General features: G+C 36.2%; 1 protein-coding gene across 3 annotated transcripts in view; it reads left to right on the top strand.

Moving 5' to 3' along the window:
• The window catches only part of MED23 (mediator complex subunit 23), a 51164-nt gene that overhangs the window by 306 nt on the left and 28244 nt on the right, over positions 1-22614 (top strand). Inside the window, exons 2-14 of one of the 3 annotated variants that reach the window (XM_089332673.1) lie at positions 305-336; positions 490-577; positions 2898-3022; positions 4035-4146; positions 4620-4718; positions 5517-5618; positions 6033-6102; positions 8068-8180; positions 11379-11474; positions 12021-12038; positions 17038-17238; positions 19371-19514; positions 21328-21473. In XM_089332673.1, the coding sequence (XP_089188799.1) occupies positions 305-336; positions 490-577; positions 2898-3022; positions 4035-4146; positions 4620-4718; positions 5517-5618; positions 6033-6102; positions 8068-8180; positions 11379-11474; positions 12021-12038; positions 17038-17238; positions 19371-19514; positions 21328-21473 (1346 nt within the window). The remainder of the gene's footprint in view (positions 1-304; positions 337-489; positions 578-2897; positions 3023-4034; positions 4147-4619; positions 4719-5516; positions 5619-6032; positions 6103-8067; positions 8181-11378; positions 11475-12020; positions 12039-17037; positions 17239-19370; positions 19515-21327; positions 21474-22614) is intronic. The other 2 variants (XM_089332674.1, XM_089332675.1) reach the window with 2 other exon arrangements.

The following is a 22614-nucleotide window of genomic DNA, read 5'->3' on the forward strand; positions in this document are numbered from 1 at the left end:
ATCCCGGCGATGGCTGGGGAGGGGGAGATTCGGGGTCCGCCTGAGCGCTCTGCTTTCCCTCCTCGCCGCGGTTTTGACCCCCAAGTGTGTGTCCAAGGATTTCTGAGCTCCTACTGGCGTCAGATACAAAAACTTCTTTGAAATCCACAACACCTTCTGACAGGCCGGGCAGGAATTGTTAGTTCCAGCGCACTGCTGGTTACGGTGATTTGCCCTGTGTTACAGGATCGCATTTTCCCAGGGGAGCGCGCTCTCGTTTTTGTCCCCATCGCTTACGTGTGTTTGTTTGTTTGTTTTTAAACAGAAAACAGAAATTATAGAAGAGGCTTTCCCCGGGTGAGTATGCCCTTGGCAGGTTTTTGTGAACAGATCGATCTAAGATTTTGCTTAGGGTTGTTTTGGAGGGTTATGCAATCCCCTGCTCGGATTATGTTTGCTTACGTTTTTAAAACTTGTGACAAATAATGTGAATTTTGGGATTTTTTTTAGCATGTTTATGGATACCCCTGAAGATGAAAAAACAAAACTGACTAGCTGTTTGGGGGCCTTCAGGCAGTTTTGGAGTGGGCTTTCTCAGGTGAGCATGCATTTTTAATACATCCACCTGATGACTTTTGTCCCCTTTTGTGCACTTTGATATTGCCGTTAAGATCTTTAGATAAATAGTAAATAGAAAAATAAAATTGTCATTTTAAATTCTGATTTCCATTTTGTTGGTTTATATGCTTCAGTGGAGAATTTGTATTGAGAAATTGATGACATCACAGTGTAAGACGTCTAAAGATTTTCCCCCATTTTAGATGATATAAGACCATTTTCATCCCATTATGATTTATTTGTTGTACTTGAGAACAGCTAAGTTTTACTTGTTATGGATAAAAACTCTTATTCAACATGAAAGTAACAGGCACAGTATTGATATAAAAATACCTTAGAAAGATAATATGGTAAAGAAACCAAGAAGCTTTAATAAAATACAGATATTATATAACTTAGTATCAAAATAAGTCTCCAGAAAATGTATCTAGAAAAGCACAAAATGTTTGATCCTTAAAGACCTCATGTTCTGGTAGTGTATTATATTTTCTTGGTGCCCTATAGGTAGGGAAATGAGAACTATATGTGAGCCACTGGTGCTTGGATGTACCACTCAGAATGGAACATACAGTGACAATACAATTGCGTGGTTTATATTTTTAAAGATTGATTTATTTATTTGAAAGGCAGAGTTACAGAGAGGCAGAGAGAGAGAGAGATAGATCCTCCATCCGCTGGTTCACTCTCCAAATGACCACAATGGCTAGAGTTGGGCCAATCCGAAGCCAGGAGCCAGGAGCTTCCTACAGGTCCCCCACATGGATGCAAGGGCCCATCTTCTACTGTGTTCCCAGGCCATAGTAGAGATCTGGATCAGAAGTGGAGCAGCCGGGACTAGAACCACTAGAACTGAGCTGTAGGCTAGGGCTTTAACCCACTGCGCCACAGCACTGACCCCTACAATTGTGTTTTAAAATGTTGTATTAATTATTTTCTAATAAATATGAATTCATGTGGTTCAAAATACAAAGATTACAAAGCAGGTAGTTCCAATGAGTAGTCTCCCTCCAATCTCACTTAACCTAATCACCTGTCTTTTTTCCTATCTGCTGTCAATATCCCCAGTTTGTTTCCTTCTGGAAGTATTTTATGCATTTAGAAAAATATAGCATGGCCAAATACCTTTCACCCATTTATTAGCATCTTGCTTTCTTCCTCTTAATACTAAATTCTGAATTCAATTCCTTATCAGTCCGGTGAATTACTCCATTTTCCTACCTTCCTTCGTTCCTTTGTAGCAGCGTAAAGTTCCACTGTATGGCTGTACCTTATTTCAGTTACACTCCTCTGCTGACTGACATTTAGGTATTTTTTTTACCTTTAATATGTTAAACAATGTTTTAATGAATAGCATTGTTCATGGGACATGGGATAAATTCCTAGAAGTAATGTCACTGAGTCAAAGGATATTTCTTTCTTAATTTTTATAAAACTTGCCCAATAGTTTTTCATAATGGTTATGCTGGTTTACACTCCCACCATCAATGTTTAAAAGTATCTGTTCCTTATAGCTATAGCCTCACAATAGTACTAATAAACATTTTGATCTTTGCCAATCAGAAACATTAGCAGTATTATCTCAGTATAGTTTTGTTTTGCATTTTCCTCAGTAATGTTGAATATCTTTGCAACATACTTTAATTTTTAAAATAGCTTGGGGAGTATTATATAAGTTAAGATGCAGCCCTTGTCTTCAAAAAGTTTGTATTCTAATAGGGGAGCCAAAAAGACAGTGTTTCTAAACTGTATTGCAGGTATTTGTGAAGACAGTGGTAGTGTGAAAGAGCAGGGCGTATCGACTCTTGGAGACATCCTAGAAGACCTTGTTTTGAACACAACATTTTGGTATCAGACTTATCATTTTGCAAGACTAGAAATTTAATCATTGAACTCAGAATGGGCTCTTACTTGGGCTTCTGGTGATTAACTTCATGCTAAATTTTCAGGAGGCTGATGCACTATCCCATAAGAGACTTTTCCACCTAGACAGGAATATTTATATCTGCCACTAAGGGCACTGCCCACAGTGCCTTATACAACCTGTAGAGTTTTCTGCTGATCATGAATGTGCTAATGAAATCTTAACTACTTTTATAGGTCCCACATAATACATATGATGGGAGTTTATATAATTGTAAGATTTTAAGCTTAACATTCTAAATCTGAGTTTATCTTGTTTTTTAAAAAATGATTTTCATGTTCACAGTGAAGAATTGCATTCATAGTTTTGCTGTATTCCCAGGTGGTTGTTATACAGTGTGACTTCAGGCCAAAACTAAAGTCATTTTATAATTTCCCAGGAGTCTCATGAACAGTGCATCCAGTGGATTGTTAAATTTATTCATGGCCAGCATAGTCCTAAAAGAATTTCTTTCCTTTATGACTGCTTGGCAATGGCCGTTGAGACTGGTCTTCTTCCACCCAGGTAGGTGAAATTGTGAGTACAAGCAATCCAAAGAATTCTCTATTTTACAAATGTTTGGAAATTTTGAAGTTGTTGTAAAGTGGATAAGAGCAAGAAGAAGGAAGTAAGGTGCATCAGCTGATCCTAATACATCAGGTTTTTGTTTCTAGGATGCGTATTTGAAATGTGCATTAAGCTCAAAGCCAGCTTCCAGCCAGGGGCTGAGATCACGCGCTTTGATTATAGTTTGTTTCCTTTTATTTTTTCTGTACAATAAATTACCTCAGCATTTCATAGCGTGACACAATAATCATCCTATTATCAGTTGTGGCTGGTGGTTAACTGGGCTTAGGAAGCAGTATTTCTCAAACTCTGCCCTGTGATTACAATCGGAGTGGCTAGCATGGGAGTCAGGAGGAAGGGATCCCCGCTCACATGTGGCAGGGAGTTCCCAGCTGTCATCTGGGACCTCACTAGGACCATCAGCCAGAACCTACCTGTGCTTTTGAACCTGTGGCCTGGACTTTCTTAAAGCATGGTACAGTACCAGAGCAAGTTTGCAAAGTTGTGGAAGCTGTATCACACTTTGGAAGTCATGCTGTACGCTTTTGCTCTAGTCATAAGCTTGCCCACATTTATGGAGAGAGAACATAGATCCTCCTCTCACATCTCCACGGGAGGAGGATCAGTGTCATTTTCAGGAAAGTATGTTGGATTGAAAATCTTATTATAGCTGTTTTGTAAAAAGAGAGTCTGCCATAAGCTAAACATTTAACCAAAAGTGTTTCGTAATTTCTTTCTAATAAAAATACAACATAGCGAATAGTATTTAATTCTGCTTGTGTTTGGTCTTTCAGACAAGTAAAAAAAGATAAAATGTTATATGTGTTATAAATGTGTGCTTAAGTAATAATATACTTTTATGAAATATACTTGTTCTGACAAATATGATACCCAGAGTATGCAAACTGTGACTGTTGCAGAACTCGCATAATTCTGCCTTCTGACTAGAATGGCATTCCTTTTCTCCTAGGCTGGTTTGTGAATCCCTGATAAACTCGGACACTCTGGAATGGGAAAGGACTCAGCTCTGGGCTTTAACATTTAAACTGGTTCGGAAAATAATTGGGGGAGTGGACTACAAGGTATTTTTTTCTAATTATTAAAGTGATTGCTTCACACATGATTAGTTTTTCCATATATGTCTTATTTTCAGGTGAGAGAAATGAAGTGAAAGTATTTACAAAATCTATTTTTTGTTGTCCATTTCCTAAGCAAATTTAAAATTACAGAGTTCCCACAGCTTCTGTATTCCTTACTCAACATTCTTTTTTTTTTTTTTAATCCCCCTAATGTGTTTTTTTTTTTTTTTTGAGAGACAGAGAGCTCCTATCTGCTGGTTTGCTCTCTAACTGCCTGTAATGGCTGGGGCTGGGCTAGGATTGAAGTCAGAAGCATGAATCTTCTCTCGGGTTGATGTTTGGGAGTAAATGTACCTTTATGCAGAAAATGTAAGGGTGTCACCCAAAAGGAATGTATAATCCTAGAACTTTGGCATCTTTTAGCTAACATAGGAGACATTGCTTAGTTTTGACCTGTGTCTTCTTTCTTGTATCAGGGTGTTCGAGATCTCTTAAAAGTGATTTTGGAGAAAATCTTGACAATTCCCAATACAGTGAGCTCTGCTGTTGTACAGCAGCTTCTGGCAGCGAAAGAGGTACTTTCGACATATCTGAAATCGATCATAGCCTCACAAAAAGTGCAGATTTGTGCTTTTAAAACTTAACAAGAGTTTGTAGAAATATTCCATTTCTTCTACCAAAAATATCACTTCTGTTTTTAAAGGTACTACCTTATTTGTATTATATTTCAGAAGGAAATTTTAAATTTTAATTATTTAATGGTTTCTAGGTATGAAAGCAATAATATAATTTTAACCATTATATAACATCAGCCTATGGACCATTGAAATGATCCTTATACTTTGTAACCGATGTTGTAAGAATTGTTATTTGGTCTGTTGATCACCTGTAAAGTCTACTAGTATTTAAAACATTTACTATATTTACTAACCATTATAAATCCATTCCATTGCTTGTTAATCTTCATTTTCAGACTTTTGTTTTTTACATAAAGGCGAATTCCTTTATCCTACTGTTGAAATACATAAAGTATTATCTCTCCATTGTGAAATAGCTAAGTCACAATATTTAACATGTAGATTATCCTCATGTACTTAAATTTTTGTGGTGAGAACATTTAAGATTTACTGTCTGAGCAATTTTCACGTATGCAGTATATTGTCATTAACTGTAATGACTGTAGCATACAATATCTCTTGAACTTATTTTTCCTATCTAACTGGAATTTTGTGTCCTTTGACTAGCATCTCCCCAAAAGGTAACATCTTTACTTTTTGACATCCTTTTTGTTGTTGTTGTCATTGCCATTGTTGTATTTGCAGGGCTTATTTGTGGAACCAGTGAAAAAAATGTTGTCCTTTGATTTTTCTTAGGTTATAGCATATATCCTGGAAAGAAATGCCTGCTTGTTACCAGCTTATTTTGCAGTCACAGAGATCAGGAAACTGTATCCTGAGGGCAAGCTTCCACACTGGGTAAATTTTATATTTTTCAAAATTTTCAATAGAAGTTATTATCAAAAATAGTTACATTAATCTTCTTCTTTATGAGCTTGCTTTTTTAAATGGTTATTTTTATCCTTAGACAATATGTGCTTTTTAGTGATATGTATTTCTTTTACGTCTTCACTGACTCATTGAGATAGTTTTCTGTGCCATGTGGTATACACAGCTTCATCAAATAGCTAAGAATATGGTGGTGTAACTTGGTTTAATTTAGTGACAGATGAACTAGCAAAGGATTGGAAGGAAGCAAAAGGGGACTAACCTTTGAGTAATTATCGTGCCGGGCATTTTATTAAATGGCAAATTACATTATCACATTTGTAAATGAACACTGTACTTAGCGTAGTATTGATCTTATTTTTATACTTATTTTATTTTTATTAGTTACTTGGAAACCTGGTATCAGACTTTGTGGATACCTTCAGGCCCACAGCAAGGATAAACTCCATTTGTGGTAGGATTATATTTTAAAATATACTAAGCAATACATGATTTTTAGTGATTTGATTGAAGGATGGTCTCTTACATATATCGTGTAGCTTGTCATTTTTGTCACTCTAGCAAAACACTAAAGCATTTCACTTATTTTCAAGAACTTTGTGTGCTGCATGTAGGGAAGTTTATCTGGAATGGATCTATACTTCAGACGAAATCATTCTGGAAGGTTTCCAGGTGATTAGAAAGACATTTTTTTTTTAACTTTTATTTAATGAATATAAATTTCCAAAGTACAGCTTATGGATTACAGTGGCTTCCCCCCAATAACTTCCACCCGCAACCCTCCCCTTTCCCGCTCTCTCTCCCTTTCCATTCACATCAAGGTTCATTTTCAATTCTCTTTATATACAGAATATCAGTTTAGAATATATTAAGTAAAGATTTCAACAGTTTGCACCCACATAGAAACACAAAGTGAAAAATACTGTTTGAGTACTAGTTATAGTATTAAATCACAATGTACAGCACACTAAGGACAGAGATCCTACATGAGGAATAAGTGCACAGTGACTCCTGTTCTTGACTTAACAAATTGACATTCTTGTTTATGGCGTCAGTAATCTCTCTAGGCTCTAGTCATGAGTTGCCAAGGCTATGGAAGCCTTTTGAGTTCGCTGACTTCAATCTTATTTAGACAAGGTCATAGTCAAAGTGGAAGTTCTCTCCTTCCTTCAGAGAAAGGTACCTCCTTTCAATGGCCCGTTCTTTCTACTGGGATCTCACTTGCAGAGATCTTTCATTTAGGTTTTTTTGTTTGTTTGTTTGTTTGTTTTGTTTTGTTTTGTTTTTGCCAGAGTGTCTTGGCTTTCCATGCCTGAGATACTCTCTCACGGGCTTTTCAGCCAGATCCGCATGCCTTAAGGGCTGATTCTGAGGCCAGAGTGCTGTTTAGGACATCTGCCTTAGAAAGACATTTTAATACAAGTAGCAAAGCATCATGGAATCTCTAGACAACTAGAAGTCTCAACAGATCTTTCTCTCTGTGGCCATAGTACATGAGAATAGTGGGCTCATTCCGCCTGTTCTATATACCTTTGTCCTTCATTGCATTTTTGTTTATTTTCCATTTTATCATGCTTTGATAAATTCTCTCTTAAAAATATGCATATGATTTGACAATTTTGCATTGCCCAGATGTATTCCCAAATTATTTTTAAAAATTATGGTAGCCTCAGAACTATCTGGAATATAGACTTTTATTTATTCATTTATTGTATTAAATACTGTCTGTGAGCCAGGTGCTGTTCTAGACACTGGAAATATGAAAATTAGCAGATCCTACCCAGATAATTCTCAGGCTTCTAGCTTTTGTAATTAAGCAGATATTGATAGGATTTAATGAATTATGGAAATGAAGCAGGTTTGAGAAGGATGATGAATTCAGTTGAAGACTGTTAAGTTTAAAGTGCATAAGGGACATCCAGTTGACAGTATTGTTTAGCCAGTTGGACATATGAGCAGATGGTGATGTGATACGCTAAGGTTTCTATGACTATCCTTCATAAAGGTAAATTGTGTTGGCTTTAGACTTGTTTCCTCAGGGGCTATCTAGGAAATATTGGGCTTTCCTGTCTGTTGCACCTACTCAGCTCTGCCATTGCACTCTAAAATCAGCTGGGTTCTGATAAAACTTTATAAAAAAAATGGCAGCCTAGATCTGGCCCATGGGTTATAGTCTATAACATTTATGCCAGACACTTGGACAAAATGCAAATTTTTGAATTTGGAAAGCCTGTGCAAATTGATCTTCAACCATGTAGACTAAAGATAATAAAAGAAAATTCCTAAACCAGTGTCATAAAAACATTTTTAAACCCATGCCTGATTCAAAATATGTGTTCATTAAATACTTGTGGAGTGCATGAAGGACCAGACTTCGTTATGTTCACATTACTTAATAACGGTTTTGTAATATGTGCAGGCCGCTGTAGTCTTCTGCCAGTTGTAAATAACTCGGGTGCCATTTGTAATTCATGGAAATTGGATCCGGCGACTCTTCGTTTTCCTTTGAAAGGTCTTTTGCCATATGATAAGGTATGTTGCTAAATGTAATGGTCTGTCTAAGATGGCATCTTAGGTTAAAGATGTGTAATGCTAAATTCTCTCTTCATTGTCTGAAAAGTAAATACTTAGTGAAAAATAATTTATGCCTTATCATGTCATTCCACTATCTAAGTATACCCTGTAGCTTGTACTATTATGGGTGTTTATGTTTTAGTAGTCTACCTCTGGCAAAATATTTGGAGATGGAAAACTGAAATTTTAAATTTATTCCTTGACTAAGGCCCCACATTTAAAAAGTGATAGACCCAGGATTTAAACTCAGTATGAAACCAGAATCTGTACTCTTCACCCTTGATATCAAGTCATTTGTCATCTCCAAGTATGAAGATAGTGCATATGTTTACACTTGTAAGAGTTTTTGGAAACCATCTCCATTCTTCTTTAAGTTTCAGAGCAGAAAATTCTTTGCACTGATGCTTGAAACTGATGTCCTTGTGTGTGAAATTGCATTTCTAAATTTCATTCTAAAGGGAAGAGGGCTTGCTCTTTTGAATCCTTGACATTTTAGTGTGCCCTTTAAGGGGCTACTGTTCCTCCTACATTGTTGCATTAGTAAGCAGTCTTGTACAGTAGACTGATACTTCTTTGTGTATCCATCTTAAATCAACTCTTGCTATAAAAACTTGTTCATAAAAGAGGCAATTTGCTTATTCTGTTTTAAAGTGCCTTAAGAACTCCTTTAATACATTGAAGTGAATGCTTAAATACCCACACATCCATTTCTCAGATATTTTATTAGTAAAACGCAGAAAGAACCAGTAAACAGAAACATTCTCGTAGCTGGATTGAATTCAGAGAGACTACACTTTAAAAAACAAAATTTTGCCTCACAGTTACAATAGCACAGTCTCTTAATGAGTGTCTTAAAAACTGAGTATGGGATGGGCATTTGACACAGTGATGAAGATGTTACGTGGAGCACCCACAGTCCCGTCTCGGTGAGCCAGGATTCAAGTCCCAGCTTTGCTTCCAATTCCAACTGTATATTTTTGTCCCCACTGGGAGGCAACAGTAACAGCTCAACTATTTGGGTTCTTACCACCTATGTGGGAGATCTGGATTGAGCTCCAGGCTTCTGGCTTTGAACTGGCGTAGCTCCTACTATTGGAAGCATTTGGGAGTGTGTCAGCAAATGGAAGATCTTGCCCCGTATGTCTCTATTTCTCTGCCTATCATTCATATATACATGTATATCTTCACATAAAGTGATTTTCTAAAAATTTTTTTGACAGGTAGAGTTATAAACAGAGAGAGACAGACAGAAAAGTCGTCTTTCCGTTGGTTCACCCCTCAAATTGCTGCTACGGCCGGCACTGCACCGATCCAAAGGCAGGAACCAGGTGCTTTTTCCGTCTCCCATGCGGGTTCAGGGGCCCAAGTACCTGGGCCATCCTCCAGTGCTCTCCCAGGCAACAGCAGAGAGCTGGACTGGAAGAGGAGCAACCGGGACTAGAACCCGGCACCCATATGGGATGCTGGTGCCGCAGGTGGAGGATTAACCAAGTGAGCCACGGTGCCAGTCCCACATAAAGTGATTTTTATCTATCTTCCATCCATCTACCATGAGGCTGTTAAAAAACCAGTTAACATGTGAATGGTACTTGCAATGAATTTCCCATTGACTATATCAAAATACTATGTCTTCTACAACATAGAGGTAAAAATGTGTTCCAGAAAACAGTTAGATGACTCAAAAACTAATATGCACGAAAGAGTAGAATGAACTAGAAAGAAAGATTTCTAGAGTAAAAACAAGGGTAAGGTATTTTTAAATTAATGTATTTAAAGAATGAGCAGAATTAACAAATATAAATAAGCATATGCTATTTTGTCTACTCCTCTATTTGTATATTTAAGAGCCAGAAAGTTACTTTGGGAATTGTTTTCATTTTATTTATTTATTTTTTTAAAGATTTATTTATTTGAAAGGCAGAGTTACAGAGAGAGGAAAGTCTTCCATTACTTATTTCATTCCCCCAAATGGCCACAATGACTGAGACTGGGCCAGGCTGAAGCCAGGAGCTCCTTTTGGGTCTCCCACGTGGGTGCAGGTGCCCAAGCACTTAGGCCATCCTCTAATGCAGTCCCAGGCAAACTGGATCCGAAGAGGAGTGGCTGGGACTCGAACCAGCGCCCATATGGGATGCCGGTGCTGCCAACTGGGGCTTTAATCTACTGTGCCACAGTGTTGGCCCTGGGGATTGTTTTTAAATTTTTTATTTATTTTCATTTATTTAAAAGGCAGAGAGTGAGGTTGGGGTGGCGGAGGGAGAGTGAGTGCTCACAATACTGATTTACTCCCAAATGCCTGCAACACCAGGGTTGGGCCAGGCCAAAGCCAGGATCCCAGATCTCCCATCCAATTCTCTCACGTGGGTGGCTGGGACCCAGGTGCTTGAGTCATCCTGCTGCCTCCCAGGGTGCACGTTAGCAGGAAGCTGGAAAGGAACCAGAGTTGCCAGGACTCAAACCAGGGATGCAAATGTCCCAAGTGAGGACTTAGCCGCTGTGCCAAATGCCTGCTCCTATTTTGGGAATCTTTATTAGGGAAATAGGGGAATGACTGGCTTATGTTCAGGATGTACTGGGTAAATTTTCTGGTTGTCATTTGGGAAAAGTGACTATAAACTCTGAAAAAGATTTTGTTTTCAAATGTAGCTTTCTGGTATTATATATTATAAACCAAATTTGGCTATCAGAAATTGTGTATTATATGCCTAGGCACACTTTTAGAAAATTGTCAGTTTTAACAGAAAGAGAGCAAAGATTTTCCTAAGAATGTGTCTTTATATCTAAGAAACATTAGGATAAATCTATATAAATTGACACTGAGACTCAACCATTGAATGTAACAAGCTTGTATGTTTTCTGAAAGTAGAGTGTGAAGTGCCTTGACAGGAGTATTGGGAAATCTAGTTTGGGTGTCTTCTTGGCTGTTACCCTCTATCTGACTTTGGGCAGATCTCTTCACCTGTTATCAAATGAGGGTGGGAAGAGAGCTACTGTAAGCACTAAAATCCTGTGATTTTTTTTTTTCCCCACTAGATACTGCCTACTGTGTGAAGGTAACAGGTGCCTTTACAGGACTTCTTAATCCCCATTTCCAAATAATTTGAATTTAAATTTATGTTAACCTTGAAGCAATAATTTTCTTTATTTTCTTTAAAGGATCTGTTTGAACCACAGACTGCTTTGTTGAGATATGTATTGGAGCAGCCCTATTCCAGGGATATGGTCTGCAATATGCTAGGTTTAAATAAGCAGGTACTGTACTATGCTGGAAACCTAGTAAATTCTACATAGAATCTGCACTATTCTTTTCTCTTTTCTTTGCTACAGCTAACTGAGCAAAACAGTTAAGAACTATTTGATAATTTTTTTAGTACATGGTTTATTAAACAATGTATTGTTTCTATCACTTATATATTGCTTTAAGAGTGTTTAAATTAAAAAGGAGATATTTTTAAAGTTGGTTTATTTTGCATTGCTTTTTTTTCTATAAGGCCAGTTTCAAGTATACCTTTTGGCAGAGAAACCTACACATGACTTAACCATCTTTTTTTTTTTTTTTTAACTTTTTTTGTTGTTTGGGTGTCGATTTTTGTAACTTTTGGACTCTTCAGCGTGGCCTCCTTGCTGATTTTTTTTTCTTGATGTGTCTTTATTTTTGGTGGTTTAACATGTGGGAGGGTTTGTGCTGACTCTGGGTTCCTTGAGGCTGGCCTCATAGTCACTGTTTTGTCTTTTCTTTTTTTCTTCCTTTATTTTTGTTCTGTCCTGTCTTGTCCTGCCCATCCTCCAATGCTCTAGACCTTGAACATTGCTCAGGTATGTTCACAACCTTACTGTTGTATTGTGACTAACGATACGCTGGCCGCTTTGTAGCCACTGATTCCATTTAGAGAATACGTGTATGGTCGGGGCTTGAAATTGGCAGGACCATGCTGAGACCAAGGCCACTAAAAAAAATTTCTTCTTGGGATATGAGAGTTATTTTTGGTGGATGGTTTTTATTTTTTATTTTTTGAGCTTTTTTTTGGTGTTTGTTTTTTATATTCTTTTTTCTTTTTCTTCTTTTTTTAAAGAGACAACACCTGGCACTCCATAAACCCTGTTGCTTTTTTGATGGGTTATTTTTCCTTCCCACTCCATTTATTGTTTTTCATATTTAGGGCTAAAGCTAGCCTAGTGAATTTTTAGAGATGGAAAGATTTGTGGTGGCCTTTATCTTTCCAGATTATTAAAACAAACAAACAACAAAAATACTTATGTTTCTTTGCCTTAAAACAAAAACAAATTAAAACAAAACCAAACAAGAGGAAAAAAAAATCGCTTTAATAGAGATATGCTGCTTTTAAAAGTTGGAGTGGTAAACTTTATACAGGGAAGGCTTTTTTGGAAACATGGGGATTGACTAAGAAATGTCACTCTCCTAGGTGACCCCACACCTGCTTGACAGACACCCTTCTTTGTCAGTCATTGCCAGAAGTGTCCTCCTCCTCCTGCAGCGAGCTCCTCTCTGTGGCAGCTCACCTATGGCGGCAGAAAAATGCCGCGGCCAAACGATATAAACCAAACTCTTGTACAGTCCCAAGTCTGTTCCAGGACTTTTCACCTTTGAGATTTTAAGCAAAATAGTGGTTCCAATTCTTTTTGTTAAAATTTTTGAGCCCAACATATTAAAATAGACCAGCTTTTTGATTTTAAAAAGACGTTCTTGTCCAGGTTAAATAAAATAGCGTTCCTGTTTGCAATACTATAGTGAAGGTTGTGCCAGTGCTTCCATTTATAAAGCCCTATTTTTAAGGACATATAGCTTGGCCATAAAACTTGCTCAGTGTTGAAACTTTGCATGCCAAACCTCACCCTAGTAGCAATATCTCTTTTATTATTTTAAGTTTTTTCTTCTGAAAAATTTACCAAGTTTCCTTGTTTGGACAAGCCTTTGTACATGTGAAACTGAGACTGCTCCACACTAGAGTATCTGACAGTCACTTCATAATAATCTGTCAATTTAAGCTCTTAAATACCAAGTCATTAATTCTGATCACCTTTCACTTGAGTTAGAGGTAAGTATTCAGTTAATTGTGGAAGAATGCTTTATGCTCTGTCTTAAAACGAATTTTTGTCATGAACTTTAAGTCATACTTGACACAATGTTTTTATATTTTGGTGGATAAACATACCTCATGGTCATTTGAGCTGCGAGTACCTATCCCCAGATACCCTTAGCATCCTTAGCTTTGTTCTTTTGGGGAGCAGCTCTTCTCAAACTGGAAATTGACAAAACAATTCAGAGAATATTTCTGATCTGATCTTTCAATAACAAGTTTCAACCTAAAAAAAGTTTATGACTAAGACATAAATCCGTAAAAAATAAAGTTTATAATGGAAATGCTGACAGAACATTATTAGTATTGGTCCCACTGTAGTGTAAACATTGTCCAAAATTCACAATTCATCAATAATTGTCTTCATAGTGAGGGGACTTGTAGATGGAAGATAATATTCTGAATTGATGTTATTTTTACCTAATAGAAAGTAGAGTAGAAAATGAAAACAGTATAAGAAGCATATAATTAAAAATAACCAATTCATCCTATCATATCTTTTATCATTACAGAGAATTATGTCCTGCACTATACTTTCTTGTCCTTTCTCTAGCAATGCACTAATTTACTTAAAGCCTGAAACCTTTTCAAGAGCTGTCCATATTGCATTTTCCAGTAGGAATTGGGCTATTTCTTGTTCTAAAATTGGTCATACCCAGAAGGTTGTAAATAGCCCAGTTCTGTAACCAGCAAGGTAGAATGTTGGACTTTTAGTGGAAAAGGCTCATTTTATGTGTTTGCATGAGAGTTTGAATTTTTTCTGCTGAATAAAATATTGCAAAACCTATTCAGTCCTTAAGCTCATGTTATATGGTAGTATATAAATTCTATCTACCTTGAGACAGTTCACCTTAAATTAGTCATTCGTTTTCTTAGAGATAACTTTCAAAATTATTTGAAAATGTCTTTGAAATACACGGTTGAAAGTGTATTAATGGGCATAGGACTCTGGTTCTGATTGGTACCTTTCTTGGTTAAAGCAGAGAATATGATAAATAACGTTGAAGAAGGATTTTTTCCCAAGTTGTTCCAAATTGATGCTGCAATTTAAGCCAATCTATGTGTGATATGTTTAAAATTTGTACCTGCAAAAACAGCACAAGAAATGTAAAATGAAAAGAAGTGTCAAGTGTTCCTCAATAAAGGATACGTGATACCCAGACTGGAAAGCATTATCATTTTCTGGTTGACATAGCCGTGGGAGATATCGGAGGCATTGGTAATGGTTCATGTTAATGTTTCTATTAATGCCTTGTGCCTGATTTTCAGCTTTTATGAAAGATGAAAATCTAAAATAGCTTTCCAGTATAGTATGGGCTGTTAGGTAGAAATTGCTTATTAAAATATTGAATTTAGACATTATTATTAAAACATGTTTTAACTAAATATGCATAGAGATGCAATGAAAACTAACAAATCAACTTTATATACCAGTGTATTAAAGCCATAAATTAATCAAAGCTTCCAAAAATGTAAGATGTCAATAGTCATCCATTGACAATAGCACCCATTGGCTTACAAAACTGTCTCCACCTAGCAATTGATAATTACCCTTTATTCACAGATCATTAAACTGCCTTACAAATATTAACTTGGTCCACAATCTGCTATGTGGTAGAGAATCTTAATTATCTATATTTTAGTAACTGAAAACTAAAGCAAAATGTATTATTATTTTGAAGTAGTAAGCCTCATTTTATATTTCAAACTTTTTATTTTTAATCGTACTTTTTATTTTTGATAGATGAAACAGCTTTGTTTTGAGAAATTTCCTTGGCTTTAACCAAAAACACCTGGGGAATTTATAGTTAATCCTTATAGATGTTCCGCTATCAGGATATTAGGTACCACAAAGATTCCTGATTGAGTTAATTCTTGACAGAAAAGGGGGTAATCTTATGTCATGGAGTATGTTGAAAGGCCATCAGCTTTAACTGTAAATTTCCTGGTTGTTCTTCCTTTGTCAAAACCCTGATATTTTTAACTTTTCTTCTTTAAGTCATTGGCTGTATTACCATCACTATGTACCCAGAAATATGTAAGTGAAAATCCAGTGTTTTAAATAATAATAAAAAGGGAAACTCCAAAGTGACCCAGGTGCTGAAAACCAGTTTTTGTTTAGTTTGCCCTTTTTTCCTCAAGTAGACTGATGGAAAACCATCATGGATGGAGAAATAGATGACAAATTGGTTTGTTTCCAGTCTATATTATACCACTAGTTAAAAATTCCTACTGGAAATCTTAGCTTTACTTCTTTTCACAAATTTTTCTGACTCTTGTATACTTTGAATGATCTCACTCTAAATTTGTGTTGTCTGACACATTTCTTAGGTTGTTGGTGGTTGGCAGAACTAGTGAATTTCAAGCCCTGTACACAGTAGTTTCGCATGTTGATTTAAGAAATAGTCTGTAGTGTTGTCTGTTGCACTTTGCTCTGCTTCGTAATGACAATTACATTTGGAGGAAAAGTACTGTAATCTCTACTGGTGGTGTTACTATTGCTATTCGTAAACCTGTAATGTGGTTGAACTGTGATCATGGCATTGTGTCTTTGGAAAAAATAGGAAACAACCATCAATGCTTACCGTTTGGGATAAACGTCTGTTTTATTTGCATGCTTTAAGAAAGTGCAGCTATATTGGAGCTTTACAAGTTTGGAGCTGGCGAAGAGCATGCACAAGAGGGGATGCTATTCATGATGTTATGTTTATTTCCAAATTTGTCCCCATTTTGCACTTTTCCCTAAATTTGAAGAAATCATATCCCTTTTTCATGGCAAAAGACTGATAATCATATCTAAAGTTTAAAAGGGAAAGCATCTGTATTAGTAATTGTATTCATGAGAAAGGCTTCCAACTGCCTGCTACTAAGTCATGTAACATATTTATAAAGGGAATATGCAAATAGTTTAAAATATGGCTTAATATACTTTTGGTAAAAATATACATTTTAAATCACATTAAAAAGCACAAATCTTTTTGCCTCTAGAAAGGGAAGTTGCATTTTCATTTTAGTGTTTAAACTCAATCCTTTTTCTTGTTTTAGATTTTAAAATGGTCTAATTTAAAATTAAAGCTGCATTATGTTTGGCTTCCAAGAGGAAGGAGCAGAAGGTGACGCTGAGATCAATTTATTTTTCCAGATGACATTTCTATTTCAGTATCAGGATTAATACCACATATTGAAAAATAGATATTGAGTAACATGTTAGCTGTTTAGGTTTACTCCTGTATGCAAAGTTAGTGTAAAGTTGTATTGGTTACATTAAAATAAATGGATTCATGGTTTGCTTTATTTACTCTATCTCAGCTTTTTGATCCCTGGAAATTCAAGCTGTTCATCTTTTGAGTTAGACTGCAAGATTACCATAGATATCCCATTTCATATGCCTTTTAAAATGTTAACTTTTTTCAAGGATAAATAACAAAATTTTCTACCCTACTATGCCCTGTATCAGATGAAAGCAATGATGTCCATGGTGGAAATCAAAAATTAGTGAGAAGTCTATTTTGTGGATAACCTGAAAAAATGATTTTTGACCTGAAACTCATCCTCTATGATATAACGTGATGCAGCTTTAATAGACAGATCTAACCTTGAGTTCAACTTCATTCCATGCTTCTCAGCCTCTTGTTACAATTAATGCCCATTAACTGGTAACTTCTGAAACTAACCGGGAGGCTTTTGGAATACTGTATCTAATCTCTGCCCTACAGCACAAGCAGCGCTGCCCTGTGCTGGAGGACCAGTTGGTGGATCTGGTAGTTTATGCCATGGAGCGATCTGAAACCGAGGAGAAGTTTGACGATGGTGGGACGAGCCAGCTCCTGTGGCAGCATCTCTCCAGTCAGCTCATTTTCTTTGTGCTTTTCCAGTTTGCCAGTTTTCCGCATATGGTCCTTTCTCTGCATCAGAAGGTATGTAGTACTAAACCTGTAGGTCAGAGCAACTTGATCTCTTGATTACTATGTTTTAGAGAATATGAGTATTAGCTTTTGTGGTTTCTTAACTTTTCACTTTCTTGTCACTGTGAACTTGGATTCAGTCACTTGGTCTCTATTCATTGTGCGAGGGCTAGGGGATTCAAGATGAAAAGGCACTGCAGTACCCCCTTGAAGAGTAGGTCACTAGAGAAGATATATGTAGTATAAACAGTGATATTACGATGTGATAGCTGCCATAGTGGACACATATGTCCCTGCAGTGGGAATAAAAAGGAGTAGTCTCTACCAAAGATATCAGGTGTAGCTTTATCAATGAGACCTTTAATACTTGAAAGACAAATAGTAATTTGCCAAGAAGAAAAGATAGGAAAACAATTCCATAACAATAAGATCATCATTTGAAGTAGGATAGAAAGATACAAGAACTCGAGGAAGGGGAAATGTGGGCATTGTGGTACTATATTAAGCCACCTCTTGAGACACCCACATCCCATATCAGAGATCAATCCTGCCTCGGCTTCAGCTTCCAATTCAGTTTCCTGCTAATGTACCTGGGAACCAGCAGATGACGGCTCAAGTCCAGAGTGTATGCCAGCCATGTGGGAGGATGGATTTCTTGGTTCTTGGCTTCAGCTTTGCTCTCCCCCAGCTGTTGTAGCCAGTTGAGGAGTGAACCAGCAGATAGAAGATCGCACTTTGTCTTTTTCCCTTTCTCTCACTCTTTGCCTTTCAAATAAATAAATGTTTAAAAAAGTTGGAGGTAGAGGAATGTGGATGAGATCGGGAAGGCAAAGAAAGACATGAGAATTTCTATGGAGTCATGCATTTTAGTAGCTTTGCTTTTTCTTTTGGAAGCTATGTTGGAAGAAATGAAATTATCAGAAGCAAGTTGGTGGGAAGATGGTGATGTTAAGAGGAGACAAAACTAGAGGCCAGGACATGAATAAGGGAGGTATTGCAGTGACTAGATAAAAGATGCTGAAGGCCTAGAGGAGACATGAGTAGGACAGAGGAGAAGCCAGAGACCAGATTTGCTGAAGAGGTTGAATAGGACTTCGTAACTGACTGATACTGGAAGGAGTAGCAAGAAGCTAGGCTCTCTCGCTTTCTGTTTGTGTGATGAATGGAAAGTAGGACAATGACCCATAAAAGGGAAGAAATGTGGAAGAGTAAGTTGTGGGAAGTGTTCGCTTTAGTCATAAGGTTTCAGACATGTTGAGTGGAAATAAAATAAAATCTGTTATACTTACACCATCTCTATAGCATGGATTATTTGGGGGAATTATTTTCATATAAGTTGTTAAACATTCTTTTAACCACGGTGCTTCTACCACCACTGTATTAATTTCTGTTATTTACAGGAAACCAAGAAAAGTTTTATGATGAGGATTTTACATTTTTAAAAAATGCTATTGTTTAATAAAATATTCCTCATGTTCTGATGACATATTTTAATAATACCATATTAAACTTGATTCTCACACACAGATGGTCCATTTAATTGTGTTCTAAAGCATAGTTGTGTTAGGAAACAGGAAAGAATTTATATATAATAAAAATAAAATATAATATCTAAATATAAAATTTATATATTATAAATATAAATATAAATAATAAATATAAATTATATATAGTATTAAAATAATTTAGCAAGTAGCTTTGTGTGGTGTCCTACAAGTGTCAAATTAGGTGCTTCCTAATAGCAGAAACTAGAGTTTCTCTTTAGAAATAAATAAATAGGTACCAGCATTGTGGTATAATGGGTAAACCACTGCCTAGGATGCCAGCATCCCATATGGCACTAGTTGGTGTCCCAGCTGCTCCACTTCAAATCCAGCTCCCTGCTAATGGCTTGGGAAAAGCAGCAGCAGATGACCCAAGTATTTGGGCCCCTGCCACCCATGTGGGAAACCTAAAAGAAGCTCTTGGCCCAGTCCTGGTGATTGTGGCCATCTAGGGAGTGAACCAGCAGATGGCAGATCTCTCTCTCTGTAACTCTGACTTTCAGATAAATACTTAAATAAATAACAAATAAGCAAACAAATTTCCTACCTCATTCTCTTTAAATAACCAGGAATACACCTGTATTTAAACATCTTTTGTAGTTAGCAGGGCGAGGACTGATTAAAGGCAGAGATCATCTGATGTGGGTACTCCTGCAGTTCATTTCTGGAAGTATTCAGAAAAATGCACTAGCTGATTTTCTCCCTGTCATGAAACTCTTCGATCTGCTGTATCCAGAAAAAGAAGTAAGTTTTACTGAGTACTTAACAATGTGATGAGTAAATTATGTTTGATTTACATTTAAGATTTTACTGTGATTTTGTGAGAATTTGACCAGCCATGATCATAGGATGGGCATTTAGTCGCTTTTGATATTAGTTCGCTCATATGTTTAGTGAAGAAATTGAGATAAATTATTTTTAAACTTTTTCCTAAATCACATTGAATATCTTGCTTAACAAGCTCCTCTACATTTTCAGGAGTTCTATGATTTTTAGAAGCACTAAATGTTATTTTAATCTGTGCCAATCATTGAATGGCTAGATAACAACACTATCTTGTTAATACCTCTTTTTTTGTTTGTTTCTAATTGAGTCTCAGTATGTCCCCTCATAAGATGTCTGAGTAAAATGTAATGTATTTTGATTGCCATTTTTTAGGAATATTTTATTATGAATAATTTCAGCACACACAAAAAGTAGAATAAACTCCTACGAACCTATCACCAAGAAATATTCTTATTTCATGTTTCTTATGTTTTTGTTGTTAATGATGAACAATTTTAAATCAAATTATAGACATCCATATCATCCATGTCAATATGTTTAATGTGGTTATTTAGGTTACATATTTCTCAGGTTTTTGTTTGTGAAAGTATATACAAGACTTAGAAATTCTATTTCTAGTATATTACAATAACATTTTCTAATATTAACTTTTAAGATTTAGATTTCATTTATATCAAAAGTATAATTTTTATATACGTCTAGTGACAGGACACTGAAGGAACAGACAGTTCTCCTACTGTGCCTTTAAGGTGTCACCAATTTGTAGTTTTAGTGTTAACTCTGCAAAAATATTTGTTGACACGTTTTACAATAAGGACAGACCAAAGTCAATACATCAGAGCTTCAAGAACTTTGGGGAGAGGTTCCATAGAAGCATATTTGGCTTGTTAATAAATGAACCAATTTTTATTGACTTATTTTCCCATAGAAAATGCTACTATTTACAGGAAACTTGACTACTGTCATAATTATGATAAAGGTACCGGGTATAGTGCCAGAAATGTTATGTAATAGTGAACATCTCTGACAAAATAATTTTCAGAAGTGATCATATGCTTATTTTTACCATTAAAGAAGGGCTGTTGAATTTAAAATTTTGGCCAGTCGGGATTGTAGATGATCAGTATATGGCACACTCTTGAATGAAACTGATTTTATCTTTGAGTGTCTTTATCAGTTTAAGTAATCTCTGAATCTTAAAATAAAACATGCTGCTATAACAAAATTAAAATATTGGATGTACCAATTGTTTAACAACATCTTTATTGTAGAGCAGAAATTTATAAAACTGACATGTTGAATGTGAACAGATGTTTTTACAGGTTTGATTTGTTTATTAATAAAATTATTAAGGCTTTAGGGAAAGGTATACTTAATGTAAATGAATGGAATAAGCAACTAAGAGAGACTTAGGAATTGGCCTTTGATTTTTTAAAAATATTCTTACAAACTTTGTAAATCAAAATTATAAGTCTAAAAGATTTAAATTTAAAAATGATTTTAATTGAAGACTGCTTTTAATAGTAGGAAAATATAATTAAACACCTATGAATTTATGTTACTGTCTTTGCAAGTAAAAACATGCCGAATAAAACCTTTTGTAAGAGTTTCAAATTTTTATGGCTGTTAGGCCTTTTAATGTGGGTTGTTGAGTAGTCAAAGAGCCTTTGGTGCCAAATTGAAATGTAATTTTTAAAAAGAAATAGCAGAAAAGTATTATATAATATGTAATTCTTCCCTTTCTTATAATCTACAAATTTTTATTTTTCAGTGTATCCCAGTTCCTGATATTAACAAACCCCAGTCAACTCATGCCTTTGCTATGACTTGTATTTGGATTCACCTCAATAGAAAAGCCCAAAATGACAACTCTAAGCTGCAGATTCCAATACCTCATTCCCTAAGGCTTCATCATGAGTAAGTTCACAATTTTCTTGTTTAGTAAATGGTGGAGTAGGGTGAGGTAAACATTTAGCCTGGTGGTTACGATTTCCGAATCCCATATCATAGTGCCTAGATTAAACACCTAACACTGGTTCCAGCTCCTGACTTTAGCTTCCTGCTAATGCTGACCTTGGGAGGCAGCAGCGATGGTTTCCTGCCACCCACACTGGAGTCCTGGATTGAGTACCCAGTTGCTAGTTGCAGTCTGGGCCAATCCCAGCAGATATGAGCTCTTGCATTTCTCGCTTTCTCACTCTTTATTTCTTTCTCTCTGCCTCTAAAATAATCAAATGAAGTTGATTGTAGGCTATCATTGCTCTCAGTGTTTGTGTGAAATTTGTAAATTTCACTCCACACCCACTGGAGATCAGGATGAATATTTAATTTGTGTGTCATAACAGAAGAAATTAATCAGTGCCTGCCTTAGAAAACTAGATTAACTAATCCTGTTAGATGTATAGATTTGTTTTTAATTTTCAAGGCTGATCTTCATTTTTACATGTTACCATTTAAAGTTATTTTTTAAGGGGCCACCATTGTGTTACGGCAGGTTGAGCCACAGTTTGTGATACTGGCATTTCTTGTCAGAGTGCTGGGTTGAGTCCCAGCTGCTCCACTTATGATCCAGTTTCCTTCTAATGTCCCTGGGAAGACAGGGGAGGTTGGTTTAACTGCTTGGGCTTCTGTTGCTCATGTGGGAAACCAGAATGGAGTTTCTGGCTGCTGGCTTCAGCCTGACCCAGACCTGGCTGTTGCAGCCATTTGGGGAGTAAACCAATTGATGGAAGATCTCTCTGTCACTCTCCACCTCTCTCTGTCATTCTGACTTTCAAATAAAATAGATAAATAAATATTTAAGTTATTAATGTAATTGAAGAGTATTAACTTTTGTTAATATGAAGATGTTACCAGATTTCTCAAGTACTTGGGTTTGGAACACAGTCTGACTTGAGATAGCTTTCACTCTGTGGGCTGCCAGATGGCACTGATGGCATGATCTGGCTGGCATGCTCCCTTACGTCTCTGCCACACCTGTGATGATTCAAAGAGTCATCTTAAATCATCTTCTTAAATAGGACTGTACTTCAATTCAGGGTACTAGAAATAGCTAGGA

This window comes from Oryctolagus cuniculus, chromosome 5 (assembly GCF_051225735.1).
Source record: "Oryctolagus cuniculus isolate XC-2025 breed Fujian yellow rabbit chromosome 5, ASM5122573v1, whole genome shotgun sequence".
Lineage (NCBI taxonomy): Eukaryota > Metazoa > Chordata > Mammalia > Lagomorpha > Leporidae > Oryctolagus > Oryctolagus cuniculus.